At 36.6% G+C, this 18511-nt stretch overlaps 1 protein-coding gene across 1 annotated transcript in view; it reads left to right on the top strand.

Moving 5' to 3' along the window:
- Window positions 1–18511, top strand: part of CNBD1 (cyclic nucleotide binding domain containing 1) — a 328386-nt gene that overhangs the window by 30495 nt on the left and 279380 nt on the right. Inside the window, exon 3 of the mRNA XM_021688390.1 lies at window positions 12776–12886. Coding sequence (XP_021544065.1) covers window positions 12776–12886 — 111 coding nt within the window. The remainder of the gene's footprint in view (window positions 1–12775; window positions 12887–18511) is intronic.

Consider the following 18511-nt stretch of genomic DNA (forward strand, 5'->3'; position numbering starts at 1 on the left):
GGGCTCGATCCCAGGACCCTGGGATCATGACTTGAGCCGAAGGCAGACGCTTAACCATCTGAGCCACCCAGGTGCCCCTGGGCATATTTCTTCTATCTGTTTCAATTAGATCTCTGGCCATTATCTTTTCTTGTTCTTTCTTTTGGGATGAATTCCTCTGTCTTGGCATTTTGTCTAGGTCTCTTGTCTTCTGTGTGGTAGAAAAGCCTGTTATGTTTTCTACTCCCAAGAGTAATGGCTTTATGAAGAGGAGGTTATATAGTGTCTATGGCCTGGTGCTTTAGGAAGTGTCTATGGTGTGTGCTGCATGCACTTTGCTGCTGTGTTTTGGCTGTTCTATCACTCAGGTTAGTTGTTGGCAGAGGTTCTCCTTGCCTGCAGTGGGTAGTGTTTGGACTTTGGCCAGAGTGTGGTGAGTTTTAACTAGTTGTGCTCTGGTCTGCTTGTTAAATGAGACCTAATGCTACTTTCATTAGAACTGAAGCTTTGCAGAACTCTGTGATCAATAGACATGGTGCATGTGGCGGTTTTTGCTGGTTTTCTGGGGAAGGAACCTGCTGAACTGGTCCTTAGGAACACTTGTCTGAAAACAGTACTAGCAGAGCCTGGGGGGGCAGGATTTGGTGTAAGCTGGTTAGGCAGCCAGTGTTGGCACTGTGCTGTTTAATGAAGTTGGTTTATGCTGACGGTTGAGGGAGGGAAATGGGCCAGCCAACTCCTTGGGACTCTGTGCTTCCTGCTCTCAGGGAAACACTCTCAGAGGAGTGAATAATTTACCCTTGGGCATCCCAAGTGTTTTTCAGATTGCTATTTTCATGCTCTCTGTTTCTAGGTTGCTTGCCTGCCTGGAGCAACTCAGTGCACTTTGAGCTCTATCCCAGCCAAGCCTGCTGACTTTTAAAACTTCAAACTTTAAGGACCTTGTGTGATGGAGACTGGTGCTGGTTTTCTGGGGGAGGGTTTTGCCACACTGCAACTGATGCAGGTTTGACCAAGAAGGGCAGTCGCATCAGAGTGCAGGGGCATGGGATTTGGAACAAAGCAGGCTAAACAGCCAGTGTCTGGTTTAGCCACTCTCAGCAGGTGTCTCTCCACCTATGCTGAGGGGTGGGGTTGGGGGGTGGAAATGGCACCCACTGGCTCTTTTGTCCCTGGATTGACTCTGAGAACACCAGCTCTCACAGATGCACTCCAAGAAGAGTGAATAGTCTCTCCCCGTGTACCTTAGGTGATCCTCTGATGGTGCCATGTCCCCCGTGTTCGCCACCCCCCCCAGGTTGCTTGTGTGCCTTCTCTCCAGAAATAGGACAGCGCCCTCAGGTCTCTGTCCCAGCCAATCCCACTGACCTCTAAAACTCCTGTCTTTGAGGCCTATTGATTGGAAAAACACAAAAATCAACCCCTCTCAGTTTCCCAGAAAATGGCTTTGGGGAAGTGTTCTCCTTGTGCATATCCCTGTGTCCTCCACTCTCTCTCACCTTGCTCCTTGACTAGGGCTCCCTCCTCTCCACAGCATCACAATCCACTTCTCCCCCAAACCACATCTCTGCACTTCCTACCTTCCTCGATGTGGCCTCCTCTCTCCCTCTAGTTGTGCAGTTTGTTCTGTCAGTCCTCAGGTCGATTTCTTGGGTATTCAGAATGATTTGATAGTTATCTAACTGTGTTCCAGGGAAGAAGCAAGCCTAGGGTCCTCCTACTATGCTGCCATCTTAGCTCCCTCCACTTATGTATATAATACAGTACTGTAAATGCATTTTCCTAATAACATTTTCTTTTCTTTAGCTTACTTTATTGTAAAAATACAGCATATAACACGTCTAACATAAAAAATATATATTAATTGACTGTTTTGTTATCAATAAGGCTTCTGGCAAACAGTAGGCTGTTAGTTAAGTTTTGGGGGCATCAAAAGTTCTACATGGATTTTCAACTGCACGGGGGACTGGATGGGAGGGTGGGTGGTGCCCCTAACCCTGCTGTGAGCCTCTGTAGCAAATTAACCAAACCTGAACTTGGAGGAAGTCATGGAAACCTCGCATTGTAGCCAAATGGAACACAGTTGTGGGTAATCTGGGGATCTGCTACATGTGATTGGCATCTGAAGTGAGACGGGAGCAGTCTTGTGGGACTGAGCCTGTGAGATTTAAGACTATCTCCAGGCAGTGTAAGAACTGAGTTGAATTCTCAGACACCTTACTGGTGTCCCCAGAATTGCCTGGTATTTTGTGGGGGGACCCCTCTCCATATGCAGTGGAATTGGTTCCAGGAACCCATAATCCCCTTTTCCCATTTCCTGCCCTCTTAAGGAATTCTGGTTTAGAAGATGTTTTCTTAGATAAACTTTCTCAAGTTAGAGAAGCTACAGAATATCTCTAAGATGAGATTAACCCTCAAATTTCCCTATATCTTGATTTAAGAAACGAACTCCTATTCTTTTTTTAAATTTAATGTTATTATGTTAATCACCATACATTACATCATTAGTTTTTGATGTAGTGTTCCGTGGTTCATTGTTTGCATATAACACCCAGTGCTCCATTCAATATGTGCCCTCTTTAATACCCATCACCAGGCTAACACATCCCCCCAACCCCCTCCCCTCTAGAACCCTCAGTTTGTTTCTCAGAGTCCATAGTCTCCCATGGTTTGTCTCCCCCGATTCCCCACCCCTTCATTTTTCCCTTCCTACTGTCTTCTTTTTTTTTTTTTAACATATAATGTATTATTTGTTTCAGAGGTTATGAAAACTTGCTTCTCATCTCCATTCCTTATCAGTATTATCACAATTAGACTCTAAATTCCCAGAGGGAATAATCATGTGAGTTTGGTTCACCACTGCATTTTCATTGCCTATTTCAGTTTAAGGAACATAATTGGCATTCAATACATATTTGCTGAATGCCTGCCATTTACCTAGTAATTGAAGCATGAAAATCTTGCAGGCATGTTTTATTCACTTGTTTCTTCATTTTATACTTAGATTCTACCATTCCTTTGTATTTCTAATACTTGCTACTTATCTTTTATCCAGTATTCAACTCTAGCTTTTATTACCTGTCTCCAAGACTACCACATTTACAATTAGAGTTCCATTCTCAAGTCTCTTCATATCTTAATTCCTCATTGTGTACTACTACAAGTAAATCTTTTTAATTCATTCATATATTTTTAATAGACTTTATTTTTTGAGCAGTTTTATGTTTACAGAAAATTTGAGCAGAAAGTAGTTTCCAAATACCCTTTACCTCTCTCCTAGTTTCCCATATTATTAACATCTTGCATAATTGTGATATATTTTTACAATTAATTAGTCAATATTGGTACATTACTATTGACTGAATTCAATGTTTGTAATAGGGTTCACTGTGTTGTACATGCTAGGGTTTTTGACAAATGTATAAGGACATGTATTCCCCATTATAGTATCATATAGAATATTTACTGCTCTAAACATTCCTTGTATTTCACCTATTCTTCCCTCCTTCCCTAATCCCTGGTAACCACTGATCTTTTTACTATTTCTATAGTTTTACCCTTTCCAGAATGTTATATACTTGGAAAAATACAGTTTATAGCCTTTTTAAACTGATTTCTTTCTCTTAGCAATGATGTATTTAAGGTTCCTTCATGTTTTTTCATGACATGATAGCTCATTTCCTTTTGTCACTGAAAAATTTTCATTGTATGGATGTACTACTGTTTATCTATTCAATTGAAGAATATTTTAGTGTCTTCCAAGTTTTAGCAATTATGAATAAAGCTGCCATAAATATTCATGTACAGGTTTTTATGTGAATGTTAAGTTTTCAACTTGCTTGGGTAAATACCAAAGAGTGCAATTGTTGTATTGTGTGGTAAAAGTATGTTTAGTTTTGTAAGAAACCACCAAACTGTCCTACCAAGTGTCTGTACCACTGCATTTCCACCAGCAATGAATGAGAGTTTCTATTGCTCCAATCCTTGGCAGCAATTTGTGTTGTCAGTGTTCTGAATTTTAGCCATCATAGTAGGTGTGTAGTGATATCTTGTTTTTGTTTGTTTGTTTTGTTTTGCTTTATTTTGTTTTTTAGAGAGGGAGACACACACAAGTGGGGGGAGGCACAGAGGAAGAGGGAGAGAAAGAATCTTACGGAGGCTCTATGCTCAACGCAGAGCTCTATGTGGGGCTTGATCTCAGGACCCTGAGATCTTGACCCGAGCAGAAATCAGGGGTCGGACACTTAACTGGGTCACCTACGTGCCCCTGATATCTTGTTGTTTTAATTTACATGTCCCTGATGACATATGATGTGGAGCATCTTTTTATATGCTAATTTTCCATCTGTATTTCTTCTTTGTGAGCTGTCTGTTCATATCTTTTACTGATTTTTTAATTGGGCTGTTTGTTTTCCTATTGTTGAGTTTTAAAAGTTATATTTATATTTTGGATACCAATCCTTTATCAAATAGGTGTTTTGCAAATATTTTCTCCCAGTATGTGTATTGTTTTTTCATTCTCACAATAGTGTCTTGCAAGCAGAAGTTTTAAATGCTAATAAAGTTTAACTTACTAATTTTTCCTTTCATGAATGATATTTTTTGTGTTTAATCTAAGAAGTCATCACCACACCAAGGTCACCTAGATAATATTCCCGTATTTTTTCTGCAAGTTTTATACTTATGCATTTTACATTTAGGTCTGTGATCCATTTTGAGATAATTTTATGAAGGGTGTAAAGTCTGTGTCCCCGTGCATTTTTTTCCCAGATAGATGTCCAGTTGTTATAATACCATTTTTGGAAAAAATTATCCTTTCTGTATTGAACTGCCTTTGCTCCTTTGATTTGATCATTTCTCCTCTTTTTGCCAATATTATTCCTCTGAAGCATTTGGGAATTTCTGTAGATATATCTTCAAATTTAATTTCTTATTCAACTCTCTCTAATTTGATCCTTTTTTTTTTTTAATTTTTTTTAAGGTTTTATTTATTTATTTGACAGAGAGAGACACAGCGAGAGCAGGATCACAAGCAGGGGGAGAGGGAGAGGGAGAAACAGGCTTCCCGCTGAGCAGGGAGCCCGATGCGGGGCTCGATCCCAGGACTCTGGGATCATGACCTGAGCCGAAGGCAGACGGTTAACGACTGAGCCACCCAGGCGCCCCTCTCTAATTTGATCCTAATCTTTTCATTATGTTTTTAATTTTAATAATTATAATTTTCATTTTGAAAAGTTCCACCAAGTTCTTTTTTCAAATTTGTCTGGTCATTCCTGATGGTCTTTTGTTATTGATTATCATTGTTATGCTGTCTTTTATTTCTACAAATATTTTATACCATTCTATATTCTGTATCTAACATGCCAAGATTTATAGTCTTTAGGAGTGTAAATCTAATGTTCCACTCATGGTAACTTGTCTTTCCAGGTAATCTTTCTGTGAAAGATTTGCTTATTCTTAACATGTAATAACATGTGACCTAAATTGTGGATAATTTCCCCCAGGGAGAATTTATAACTGTCTCTTCCTAGAACCCAGGTATATCAAGAAGCTGGTGCTACTTCATTCTCCTTCAAGAATCTTTCTCCAAAGCAAGGTCCTCAGACGGGGTTCCCCCCTTTTTTCCTGGGTCAAGTTGCATTTTCTTCCTAGCAGTGCTTTTATCAGTGCCCTCCTCAAAACCCTACCCCTCTTGTTTACATCTTGCTCACATCTCAGGTACCCACTCACTTTCATTTCCTTTTTTTTTTTGCAATGTGGTGGTCCTTGGAGACCTCAATTACTTACTACTTGTGAGATCAACAATGCAACAGAGAGTTCTTATGCATGATATGTGCAACAACAGAGTTCTTCAGAGAATCAAGACTGCCATGATGTAGAAACTGTGAAGATCTTTCTTCGTTTCTTTTGTTTTTTAAGATTTTATTTATTTATTTGTCTGAGAGAGAGAGAGAGGTAGGCAGAGGGAGAAGCAGGGTTCCCATTGAGCAAGGAGCCCCATGTGGGACTCGATCCCAGGACCCCGGGATCATGACCTGAGCTGAAGGCAGACGTTTAGCTGACTGAGTCACCCAGGTGTCCCAAGATCTTTCTTTCTAAGGTGTGATGTTCTACACTACAGGAGAATGAGTGCCAGACATTTTCTTTTTAATAGTTCTGTTACAACAATGAAAAGTTTCCCGTAGACTCACTGTCTACGTCCTTTTGATAAAGAAGTCTCTCTCATGGCTAGACTCTTCTAGTCTTAATGTTTAACATGAGGACTTCATATGTATTGTTAAAGAAGGATTTAATGTTGACTCGAATTCTTGTCCTTTTTTCATTGAATGTAGAGTTTATATCTCTACATTTAAAAAAATATATTTATTTATTTTAGAAAGAGAGAGAGGGAGGGAGCATAAGCAGGAGGGGCAAAGGGAGAGGGAGAGAGAATCTCAAGCAGACTCTACACTGAGCATGGAGCCTGACACAGGGTTTGATCTCAGGACCCGAAGATCACAACCTTGGCTGTAACCAAGAGTCGGATGCTTAACTGACTGAGCCACTGAGGTGCCCCTATATCTCTACATTTTTAATAAAATGAAAAATTTGTTACTATATGCTTTATATTCTGTACCTGGATTATAGTAATAGTTATATTTTTACATGCCTAATATATTATAAACGATGGGTCAGAGCTTCTCATTTATTACTTCTAACTACTACAACAATCCTAAAGGTAAGTAGTCCTTTTCTAGAGATAAATAAATGAAAAGTTGAAATAGTTTATAAAATATAAAGCACAACTTCAGTTTATATGCTGATCAGATATTTGTTCTGAAAATAGGGGAAGTAAAATTTTATGACAGATCAATATCCCTGTAAAACTTTTAGATTCGGTCTTCAAGTCATATCTTTGCAGTTGGCTTCGTCAAAACAGATCTTTTAATTTTTTTCCAGGAACTTTATGAAAATAAAAAGTTAGGGATTAATCTTTATGATCAATATATCTACTAATCAATTATAGTGGCATAGGAGTGGAACTCTTTTGAAAAAATAATCAAATAATTTTGAAGCCATGAAGTCACTGGTAATGAGCTGTATCCATAGATAAGAAAGATGATCAAATGAATTCATAACTAGAGACTAACATTTCCAAAAATTTTAAAAATAAATATAGAGGAAACTGAATAGAGTGACACTTTATAGTGGCCTTATCTGAAGATTGCTCATTGATTGATCTTTTCATTTAGTAGCTAGGGTATGTTAAATACATTGGCCTTATTACAGAACATTTTTTCTTCAACTTAATATTGTAATAAAATAATAAAATCCATTATATACAATGTAATGTATAATAAATAAAATAAAATGTAAATCCATTTTATATAATGTATAATAACATATTATCTCCCTCTCTCTATATATAAAGTGAACTTAATTTGTATCAAAATAATACCTGTACCTTCTTCTAATGTGCAAGAATAACATTTACATTTTTTTCAATTTTCATCAAATTGTAGATGCTACAATATTTAATAGACAAATTCAGGAGGAAAAAAGTCTGTCAGAGGTTGAATAGATTCAACTTTTATGACTTGTTTTAATTAATTTAAAATGAAAAATGTAAATTGCCTTAGGGAAGTCACATAAATATAATTAATCAATAAGTATTTTATTAAAAGTGTATTATGTTCCCAGACTTGTAAGCAGGAACAGAATAGGATGCAGAAGATATAAGTTGTTAGGGTATTCTAGCTGTTATAGACAAAACCTAAATCTCGGTGGTTTAACATAATAGAAGTTTCTTTGTTTCTCAGATCAAGCTTATAGGGTTATTTAGGCTGTTCTGATTTAGGAACTCAGGTCTCTTTCAAATTTTTGTTCTCCCATCTTTGTGTGTGGTTTTCAAGTCTACCCTGCTTATTTGCTTCAAGGTGGAAAGGAAAAAGACATGGAGAATCTTTTGTAGGAGGGTTTTTTGGTGAGGTTGGGGGCAGATTTTGATGGGCCTGGTCTGGAATGGTACACTTTACTCCCACCCTCTCTTCTATGTTCCATTGGCTAGAACTCAGCCATGAGACTACATCTAAGGGCAAGAGAGGTTGGGAAATGTAGTTTTTAGCTCTGTGCCCAGGAAGAAAAAGACATGGTTTGTTGTAGCATAGGGAAGTTCTTGAGATAGATATAAAATCATTGTATATTAAAAACTGAATTGTTGTTATTATTTAGAGATATATTTATCATTTGGTATATAAAGAACTGAGGCATATGAAGTTTAAATGACCTGCTTAAGTTTATATAAAGTAGAAAAATTAATATATAAATTCAGGTCATTTTGACCCCAAGACTAGGGTTCTTTTATTTCTTATCATAGGCACAATCTAGTAGAGGATGCAAAAAGTAACTACATGCCATGCAGTTAAGGAACACTGCCAAGGCCATTAACTGGGACTCTTTCCCTTGGCCTGGGATAGTGTAATTAGTATAGAGCCCAAAGATTATTTTGATTGATTCACACAGTAATTCAACACTTTTTAAAAAATAAGTTACTGTCTTAGTCTGCTTAGGCTGCCATAACATAAAACCATAGGTTGTTTTAAACGACAGAAATTTATTTCTCACAGTTCTGGAAGCAAGAAGTCCAAGATCAAGGTGCCAGTTGATTCAGTTTCTGGTGGGAGCTCTCTTCCCAGTTTGCAGACAGCTGCCTTCTTGTTGTGTCCTCTCTTAGCCTTGGTGTGTGCATGTGGAGAGAGAGAGATCTTTCTCTTTCTCCTCTTAGAAGAATACCAATCCTATCAGATTAGGTAGGTCCCTACCCTCATGATTTCACTTAACTTTATATCCTAAAAGCTTTACCTCCAAATACAATTGCATTAGGGGCTGGGGCTTCAACATATGAATTCTGGGGGAACACAATTCAATCTACAGCAGTTACTAATATTTAAAAATCAAAATTTCACGTGAAACTTCAGACTTCTGGCTTCTGTAAAAGCAAACAAAACAAAACAAAACAAAAACAAAACAAAAGCCTGCAGAGTCTGACCCCTTTGGACTTCTCTTAATACATTACAAAAACAAGAAAACATGGACAACAGAGAGAGAGAGGGGTTGTGGCTTTATGGGCATTCTTTCCAGTTCAGCACAGTCCCCTTTTAATACCTGCTTGGCTATTTGTAAGCATTTACTTTTGTGATCCTTGGATACAGAGTATCCTGAAAGCGTTCTAGAGCTCTTGTGTGTAAATCTATAGGTTTTGGATGTATCTCCCCTTCATCTGCTTGAGGAAATTGAAGTTCTTTCTTTGTAGGAGAGTTGCCTTGCAGGTGAGCATCAATAAAGTACTGAATTTTGTCCATAGACAGTGTTTACTTATAGCCTGGGAAATTATGAAAGTTATCTTGGGGACAGCATTCAAATGTCAAATAGTTATTTGGATCCATGGTCTACTCTCTGACCTTGCCATAATTCTTAATCTTCCTGTGTCCCTGACTTTATAATTATATTTATATCATTTCTCTTAATCTACTTCTCTTATCCATATTTAGAGACAGTTTTTTGCAGACTTCACATAGTTTTAGACAATAATGCATACTTACTGAACACAGAGAACTGTATGTTTTTATTTCAAGAGAGACTCAGAAATAAGAATATATTGTCAAATTACATTTTGTGATGTAGAACATACATCATAGCATCAGAGGGCACTTAGGGCCTCATTCTGAAAATTATATCATTCATAGTTCTAACATTTGACTCTTCCATTTTAACCTTCCACATCTTTTACTTCTTTAAGATATTACTTTGGAGATAGATCATAAACATTGGTCCATGTACACCAGTCACCATATCTTGAAAATTCTCAAGGATTAGATGAAGCAGGCAATTCAATCATACATATAGAAAATGACAAGAGTGAAGGTATTAGCATTTTGGTCTAAATGTCTTAGCTACTCCAAAGATTATCTATCCAGATCACAGATTGAGGTAAGTTTCCAAGGCTTATAGCATACGCTCCATGTAGACAAAGGAAAGAGGTCACACTTTAGTACTTCTTGGGTCTCAATTTCTTTATCTACAAAATAGGGATGATAGGAATATCAGCTAATATAGTTGTATAAGGATAAATTATCTGAAGCATGTAAACTGCCTAAAATAATGGCTGGCACTTAGTAAGAACTAATACGTTTTATTATTTAGGGGGGCAGTATATCCAAAAGGTTAAGACAATGTTTTTTTTTTTTTAAAGATTTATTTGTCTACTTACCTACTTATGTACCTATCTATTTACTTATTTTAGAGAGAGAATGTGAGAGAGGGCAAGTGAGGAGAGGGGCAAAGGAAGAGGGAGAGAGAGAATCCTCAAGCAGACTCCCTGCTGAGCATGGAGTCCAACCCGGGGCTCCATCACAGGACCCTGAGATCATGACCTGAGCCAAAATCGAGTCCACTGCTTAACCGAGCCACCCAGGCACCCTGACAATGGATTTTCAAGACAATTTAGTTTTCCTTTGTATCCTGTGTCCTCCACTTCCTAGTTATATGAATCAAGTTTGCAGTTTCTTTATGTGTAGAATGGGCAATAAAGAATAGCTACCTTGTCAGGTTATATAAATATATAATGAGACAGAAATAGTGTAAAGATCTTAGTTCAAAGTTTGGCATATAACAAGTATTTGATATATTTTAAGTAGATGTGTAAAATAGATGATTGTAGAATGCTAGTTCCAAATGGGGGGAAAAAAAGATCTTGGAAAAGCTTATAATGATATCAGTGACTAGATTTAAAAAAGAGTGGATTCTTGGGGTTCCTGGGTGGCTCAGTTGGTTAAGCATCTGCCTTCCGTCCTGGTCATGATCCCAGGGCCCTGGGATCGAGCCCCACATCGAGCTCCCTGCTCAACGGGAGCCTACTTCTCCCTCCTCCCTGCTTCTGCTCTCTCTCTCTCTCAAATAACTAGATAAAATCTTTAAAAAAAAAAAGAGTGGATTCTTGCTCTGTGTATCTCTACAGTGTGAGATTAGGCATGATAATGCCTAATGTCATATTAAATCAAATTCATATCGCATTATGTGAATCAAGTTAACTTACATAGCATTTATAAAGTATGTAGTATTTGTTTTGTGTAAAGAATTAATATGGTGTTTTAAGAAACTTTGGCCAGGAGAAAAAAAGCTGTTATAAATATTTTATAATGTGTTGTTATTATTTACATTGACAGTGAAACAAGAAAAGCCTTCTTGGGGATTTTTATATTCATTGCCATGTGGCAAATATTGACTAAGATGTTTGTCAGTGTTCATTTTTAAGTATGATCATTTTTGATAATTATTGAAATAAGCTGTCAAAATGAATGCTTAGCATTTTAAAAAAATGACCAACTTTTCATGGTGGTTGTCAATTAAAAATGGAATGAAGCAGATTTTCCAGAAACATATGTCATTATCTGACACTGAATTCTAATTTACTGTATCTAGTGGCTCTTGCTATTGGCATTTTTAGTATTTGCCATGGATTGAAACCTGGCTCCAAATAGGAATCACCTGGAGAAGGGTATTTATTTATTTATTTATTTATTTATTTATTTATTTGACAGAGAGAGAGAGTGAGAGAGAGAGCATAAGCAGGGGGAGCGGCAGGCAGAGGGAGAGGGAGAAGCAGGCTTCCAGCCCAGCAGGGAGCCAGGTTCAGGGCTTGATCCCAGGACGCTGGGATCTTGACCTGAGCTGAAGGCAGATGCTTCACTGACTGAGCCACTCAGATGCCCTCTGGAGAAGGATATTTATTTATTTATTTATTTTTAAAGATTTTATTTATTTATTTATTAGAGAGAGAGAGAAACAGCATAAGAGGGGAGAGGGTCAGGGGGAGAAGCAGGCTCCCCGCTGAGCAGGGAGCCCGATGCAGGACTCGATCCTGGGACTCTGGGATCATGACTGAACTGAAGGCAGTCGCTTAACCAACTGAGCCACCCAGGTGCCCTGGAGAAGGATATTTAAAATAGAGAAGCCCACACAGACTTCCACCCTTGGAGATCTTGTTTCCTAAGGAAAAGGACCAGGAATCTGTACTTATAAAAAAAAGCGTCCTAACGATTCCAGTGATCTTCTGAATTGGGAAATGCTGATCTTTTGCTCTAACACATCTTTATTCCAGTCCTAAAAATACAGTGCATGAGATTTTCATAAATCTTTGCAAAGATCAGATAAAATATACTTTTTGGTAATGTATATGTGAACTCTATTTGAATCATTTTGGAAGAATTTAATTATGTGACATATTTTATGTAAGGGCTTTCATCAATTACAGAAATAAAAGTTTTAAGAAGCCTCAACTTAAAAATTAAGTTTTTGACATTGACATTCCCATGAATCTGTTGTTCATAAAATATTTCTCACTGAGGCACACTATGGACAATTTTTATAGTGGATATTTTTATTTATTTATTTTTTAAAGATTTTATTTATTTATTTTTTAAAGATTTTATTTATTTATTTGACAGTGAGAGATGGTGAGAGAGGGAACACAAGCAGGGAGAGCTGGAGAGGGAGAAGCAGGCTCCCCACTGAGCAGGGAGCTCAATCCCAGCACCTTGGGATCATGACCTGAGCCAAAGGCAGACGCTTAACAACTGAGCCACCCAGGCACCCCTATAGTGGATATTTTTAAAGCACAGGATGTTTAGGTTTCATATTTTTGTCATTTGCTTTTTAGGCTAAATAGTTGTATGTCTTGAGTTAAAAATCTTTCCCTTGGAAACTATTATCTGATGATACTTAAATTTTAATTTTTCTCTTTTTATTTTTAAAACAGGGGTTCTTCCAGTGTGCTATCAGCTCACACTATGTTTATAAAGCAATATCCTAAAATATTCCTGCAGAAAAAACACAGACTGCCTAAACTTTTCAAACAGGAGGGAAAAAGGTAATGATGTCTTCTTTTGGAAGCAAGGTTGATGTGTGTGTGCATTAAAGAACAAATGGAACTCAAATAATGAAAGTATTTGATCTGTTTCCCAGCACTCCATGCTAGGGAGTTTGATAGGGAAGAGTAAATTCACACAATCATTTTGGAGGAATTTTAATTTATATGGTATGATAATTAGGACTAATAAATGTATGTTGCTCCTTTAGCTTTATCATTAAAATGAATAAGCAACTAGTCTTATATAATAAACATGAAAGAAAATACTATTAGGAATGTGAAAGATAATACAATAAAGGATACAAAAAAAACCTAAAAAAATTAAAAATTATGATAGAATACCTTATATAACTGGAGGCTAATTTGATAATCTAGATCTTATTGGTTAATTTTCTAAGAAAAATATGCTACTGAATTTATTCAAGATGATAAAAATTAAGAAATTATTATAGTATAAAGAGAAATTGTGAAAAGTACTCTTCAAAAGTATTTTTTGAAGCAAAAGAACAAAAACAAAAATTAAAAACCCATAGCCCAAGTGATATCACCAGAAGTTCTTTTCAGATGTCCAAGAAAAGGTAATTTCTGTGCCATTTAATTCTCCCAGAGTGTTGAAAATAAAAAATAGTTTGAATTTGCCATGTACATGTAACTCTGATATCAAAACTTAACAAGAGTGGTTACAATAATAAACAAGAAATACCAATTTTAATTATGATTATTTAGGCAAACATACACAATAAAATTTCAGCAAATGAAATAATACAATAGTGTAATAGCTTTGTATATCATGGTTAAGTTGGCTTCATCTCATGAGCATAAAGAAGGTTCATCATTAGAAAAGCTATTATAATTTTTTTTTTAAAGATTTTATTTATTTATTTGACAGAGAGAGAGACACAGTGAGAGAGGGAACACAAGCAGGGGGAGTGGGAGGGGGAGAAGCAGGCTTCCCGCGGAGCAGGGAGCCCGATGTGGGGCTCGATCCCAGGACCCTGGGATCATGACCTGAGCCAAAGGCAGATGCTTAATGACTGAGCCACCCAGGTGCCCCATAAAAGCTATTATAATTTTATAATATTATTAGCTCAATGAGAAACTGTATGATCTACCAATGCTGAAAACGTATTTGATGTAATTCAGTATCTATGTCTCATAGTAAAATAAAATCATGCTTTTATGCGTAATGTGTGCAGTAGGTGGCCATTAAATAGTACAAAACATTTATATTTTCAGCCAGAAAGAAATTACTCTAAAGTAGCAATAAAAATACCTTAAACTGAATTAAAATAATATTTCATAAAATATATTAAGAAATTATAAATCTCTACACTTAGCTGCACTGGTCCTTCATGTAATGTGATGAACCCATATATGCCTGGATGGTGGGACTGGAGCTTAGGTAATTCAGAGAAGTTTTTCGCAGAATATAATTGATGAAACATGAATCTTGGCAGATACTAAATACCTACACTATTAAAATTATTCATCAATAGTCTTTACCTATTATCATTGCCATATTCAACGCTCTATAATTCATTTAACATAAATGTCATGTGATAGATATAATAGCAAGACTTTGAAGTATGGCATGTGCCTGGTTGTGAACATATGGTGAGAATGCCTGATGACAGGGTATTTGCTAAATATCGAAGTGCAGGAGGGTAGAAGAAATGCTTCATACAACCATTAAATCCATTTGGAGCAATGCCACATTAATGAAAATAAATGGAAGACCTGGCTGAGACATAGGGAAACAGTTCTTCCAGAGCAAAAAAATGTGAATACAGAGCACAAATGAGATCGAGGACTGCTCAAATGATTGTCTAAAATTTATTTTATTTATGGATTAGCTAGAGAGAAGGTAAATTTTTGGTAGATTCACAGATGTAGGATATCAAACAGACATTTCTTTTAGAAAAGCACTGAATTTTCACCCAGATGACTTGGATTTGAGTTTCTGTTTTGCCCAATTGTGGCAGCATGACTTTAGAATAGTCTCTGAATATCAACTTCTCTGTTTTTACTCAGGAAAAGAAGATATTAATATCCTACTTCAGAGTTATGCATGAAAAAAACTTTTTAATTGTACTAGCTCTTATTATTATTATGGACTATATATATAGGCAGTGATGTTTTATATAGATTTATACCAACTGTCAAACAATTCTGCCTCTTTTTAAATGAGTTAATCAACAAAGCAACAATAACAATTTAATACATATAATACTAACAGTAACAAATCACTGCATTCTTCACTTCAACAAGTTTAATATTCACCCTTTTTTAAACAAAAAAAGACTTAATTTTTTTTTTTAAACATTTTACTTATTTGACAGAGAGACAGTGAGAGAGGGAACACAGGCAGGGGGAGTGGGAGAGGGAGAGAGAGAAGCAGGCTTCCCGCTGAGCAGGGAGCCCGATGTGGGGCTCGATCCCAGGACCCTGGGATCATGACCTGAGCCGAAGGCATACGCTTAACGGTTGAGCCACCCAGGAGCCCCTTAAAATTATTTTTAATTGAAATATAGTTGAAACACACTATTAAATTAGTTTCAGGTGTAAAACTGCGATTAACCAACACTACACATTTTGCTATGCTCACCACAAGTGTATCTACTATCTGTCACCATACAGTGCTATTACAATACCATTGACTATGTGCTCTAGGCTGTGCCTTTCATCTCTGTCCCTTATTCATTCCATAACTGGAAGCCTGTATCTCCCACTCCCCTTCACCCATTTTGCCCATCCCCCCCCCAATCTGGAAACCACCAGTTTGCTCTCTGTATTTATGGGTCTGTTTCTGCTTTTGTTTGTTTATACATTTGTTTATACATTTGTTTGGTTTTTTAGATTCCTCATATAAGTGATATCATTTGGTATTTGCCTTTCTCTGATTTATTTCATTTAACATAATACCCTCTGGGGCCATCCATGTTGTTGCAAATGGCAAGATCTCATTCTTTTCTTATGGCTGAATATTATTCCATTGTATATATACCACATCTTCTTTATCCATTCCTCTATCAATGGACATTTTGGGTTGCTTCTGTATCTTGTTTGTTATAAATAATGCTGCAATAAACAGGGTGCATATATCTTTTAAAATTAGTGTCTTCATTTCTTTGGGTAAATACCCAGTAGTGAAATTACTGAATTGTATGACATTTCTATTTTCAAATTTTTGAGGAAACTCTATACTGTTTTTCATGGTGGCTGTACCAATTTTTATTCCCATCGACAGTGCATGAGGGTTCCTTTTTCTTCACATCATCACCAACACTTGTTATTTCTTAGAAAAGACATAGACTTTTTTTTTTAAAGATTTTATTTATTTGACAGAGAGATACACAGCGAGAGGGGAACACAAGCAGGGGGAGTGGGAGAGGGAGAAGCAGGCTTCCCGCTGAGCAGGGAGCCCGACTCGGGGCTCGATCCCAGGACTCTGGGATCCGGACCCCAGCCAAAGGCAGACACTTAACGACATAGACTTTTAATCAGTACACCTTTATATCAGTTCATTTCTGGAGGAAAAGAAGTTTAATGAAATGATATTAACTGAGAAAACAAATAATAAGCACCACAGAATGGTAATCTTTGTTGAAGATGTATGTATTAAATAAGTAATGTTTTGGGAGGGTAGGAATTCACGTATTTACAAGGAAGCTTGTATTCTTATTTGACTTTTATAAATCTTTTGAATTACTTTTTTGGATAGTAAGCCTAGAGACAATATGATTTTTTTTTCTTTTAGAGAATGAAAAAAATGACTAAACTGCAGCTTTTCTACTGGGAAATTTAGCCCACATTTTCAACCATTTATTCATTTGTCTGTGGGCTTATTTTAATGTTAAACTACAAAGCTGTGTATGGGCTTTGGTTATAATGTACTTGTTTCATCAAATTTAGCATCAAATCAAATGTTGTACTTAATATGCAGAGTGTGGCATTTTAGAATTTTTTTGGTATATTTTACTCCGGACATTTTCATGGAGTCCAATCAGTATCTATTATCTTAAAAATTTTATTTCTAATTAGATATAAGATCAAATAAGAACAAAGAGGAAAGAGTAACTTGCTATGTTTAGAAGGAGTTTCAGGTTTTTAACTTATAACAGGTTATAACAGGCTTATAACCAGGTAATGGTAATATTTAGTAAAACCATTTTAACTTAGCTTGTGTTATATAATTTACAACTGAATAATTTGACCTGGGAAGAGTAAAAGGATTTTAGCAATGTGCCATACTGTGCTTCCTGCCCACCGACCCCAGGATTTTACTAAGAGTATTCTTCAGTGTGCTAAAGGCATCCTGACCAGAAGAGGTTCTGCTGGGATGCTTCTCATGGGCCCAGAAGTCTGTATTGGCCAAATTACTAATCACTCCAAAAGCTGTCAAAGCATGTTTTGTGCAAAGAATTGATACTTCAGTTTAGACTTTAGATTCTAAATAGACTAGGACATTCCAGTTGCTTGAATTGAAGCTCAGAATTTCACTTCTAGATCTAAAAGCAGCAGTAACACGTACCTTTGATCTGGGTTAAAATAATGTGGAATTTCTCTGTAATATATATATTTTTTTCCAAACACATTTTAAAACAGTTATTTGGTATAGTACACATACTACCTTGATGGATTATAAACTCTCTCTGAAAGTGTAAGTGCAGAAAATGCTGGAAAACAAAGATGAATGTCTGGAGATGAAGCAACTAAAAACCTAGAGCAAATGGATTCTGATAGATGGACTTAAAAAAAAAATCTCTGCAAAATTACTTTCTTAGCTGTGGTTTTCTTTTGAGATTTGGACTCCACTTCGTTCCCTAGCATTGTGAAAATTACCCATGTGCTACAGCTACATCTAAGTAGTGCTTACTTCATGCTAGCTTGAATCTGGCCTCAGGGTAATTAAGCATAGGGTATCTGAAAAATATGGATTTAACATTAGAACAAATGAAACTATCCTTTTTTATGATTATAAAACCCCTATTTTCTCTGAAGTTCTGAGGTCTGTTGAATGAGATGCTCCCTGTGTTTTTTTAAAGTCAGAACTATAATAATTTTGTTGCACTATTTTTCTCTAAAAAGAAAAACAAAAATTTACGTTATCTGGAAGAAACCTAACCTAAGAGGTAATAAAGAAAGTATATAAGTGTCAGAGGTGACAGGGTAGAGGGGCAGTTTCCACTGAGAGTGCTTATGTTGATAGCAGACAACGTACTGGAAAATCAGCGCAAGTATCCCTGAGGAAGTGATGTTGAAGTTCAAGAATAATTAAGAGTTGGCTAGGAGAAGATGGTAAACAGTCCCTGAGACAAAAACAAAACAAAATAACAAAAAACCAAAACATCCAAGCGCCTGTGATGGTCTTCACACTGTTTAGTATATAAGTGCTGGTGAAGCTATTTTGTCTGGTATACTAATTGCCCAGTTTAGTAGTTTCCACCAGAAAGTTGTTGAAAAATTTTTTTCAAAATCTTTAGATAATTTCTTCCATATATATCAAGATGGGAGTGGTGGTGGCTGACGGTGCAGGAAGAGAAGATAGGAGGAGAGAAAGAAAGAAAGAGAAAGGAATGAAAGAAAGAAAGAAAGAAAGAAAGAAAGAAAGAAAGAAAGAAAGAA

The sequence above is a fragment of the Neomonachus schauinslandi genome, chromosome 4, assembly GCF_002201575.2.
Source record: "Neomonachus schauinslandi chromosome 4, ASM220157v2, whole genome shotgun sequence".
NCBI classification, from domain to species: domain Eukaryota; kingdom Metazoa; phylum Chordata; class Mammalia; order Carnivora; family Phocidae; genus Neomonachus; species Neomonachus schauinslandi.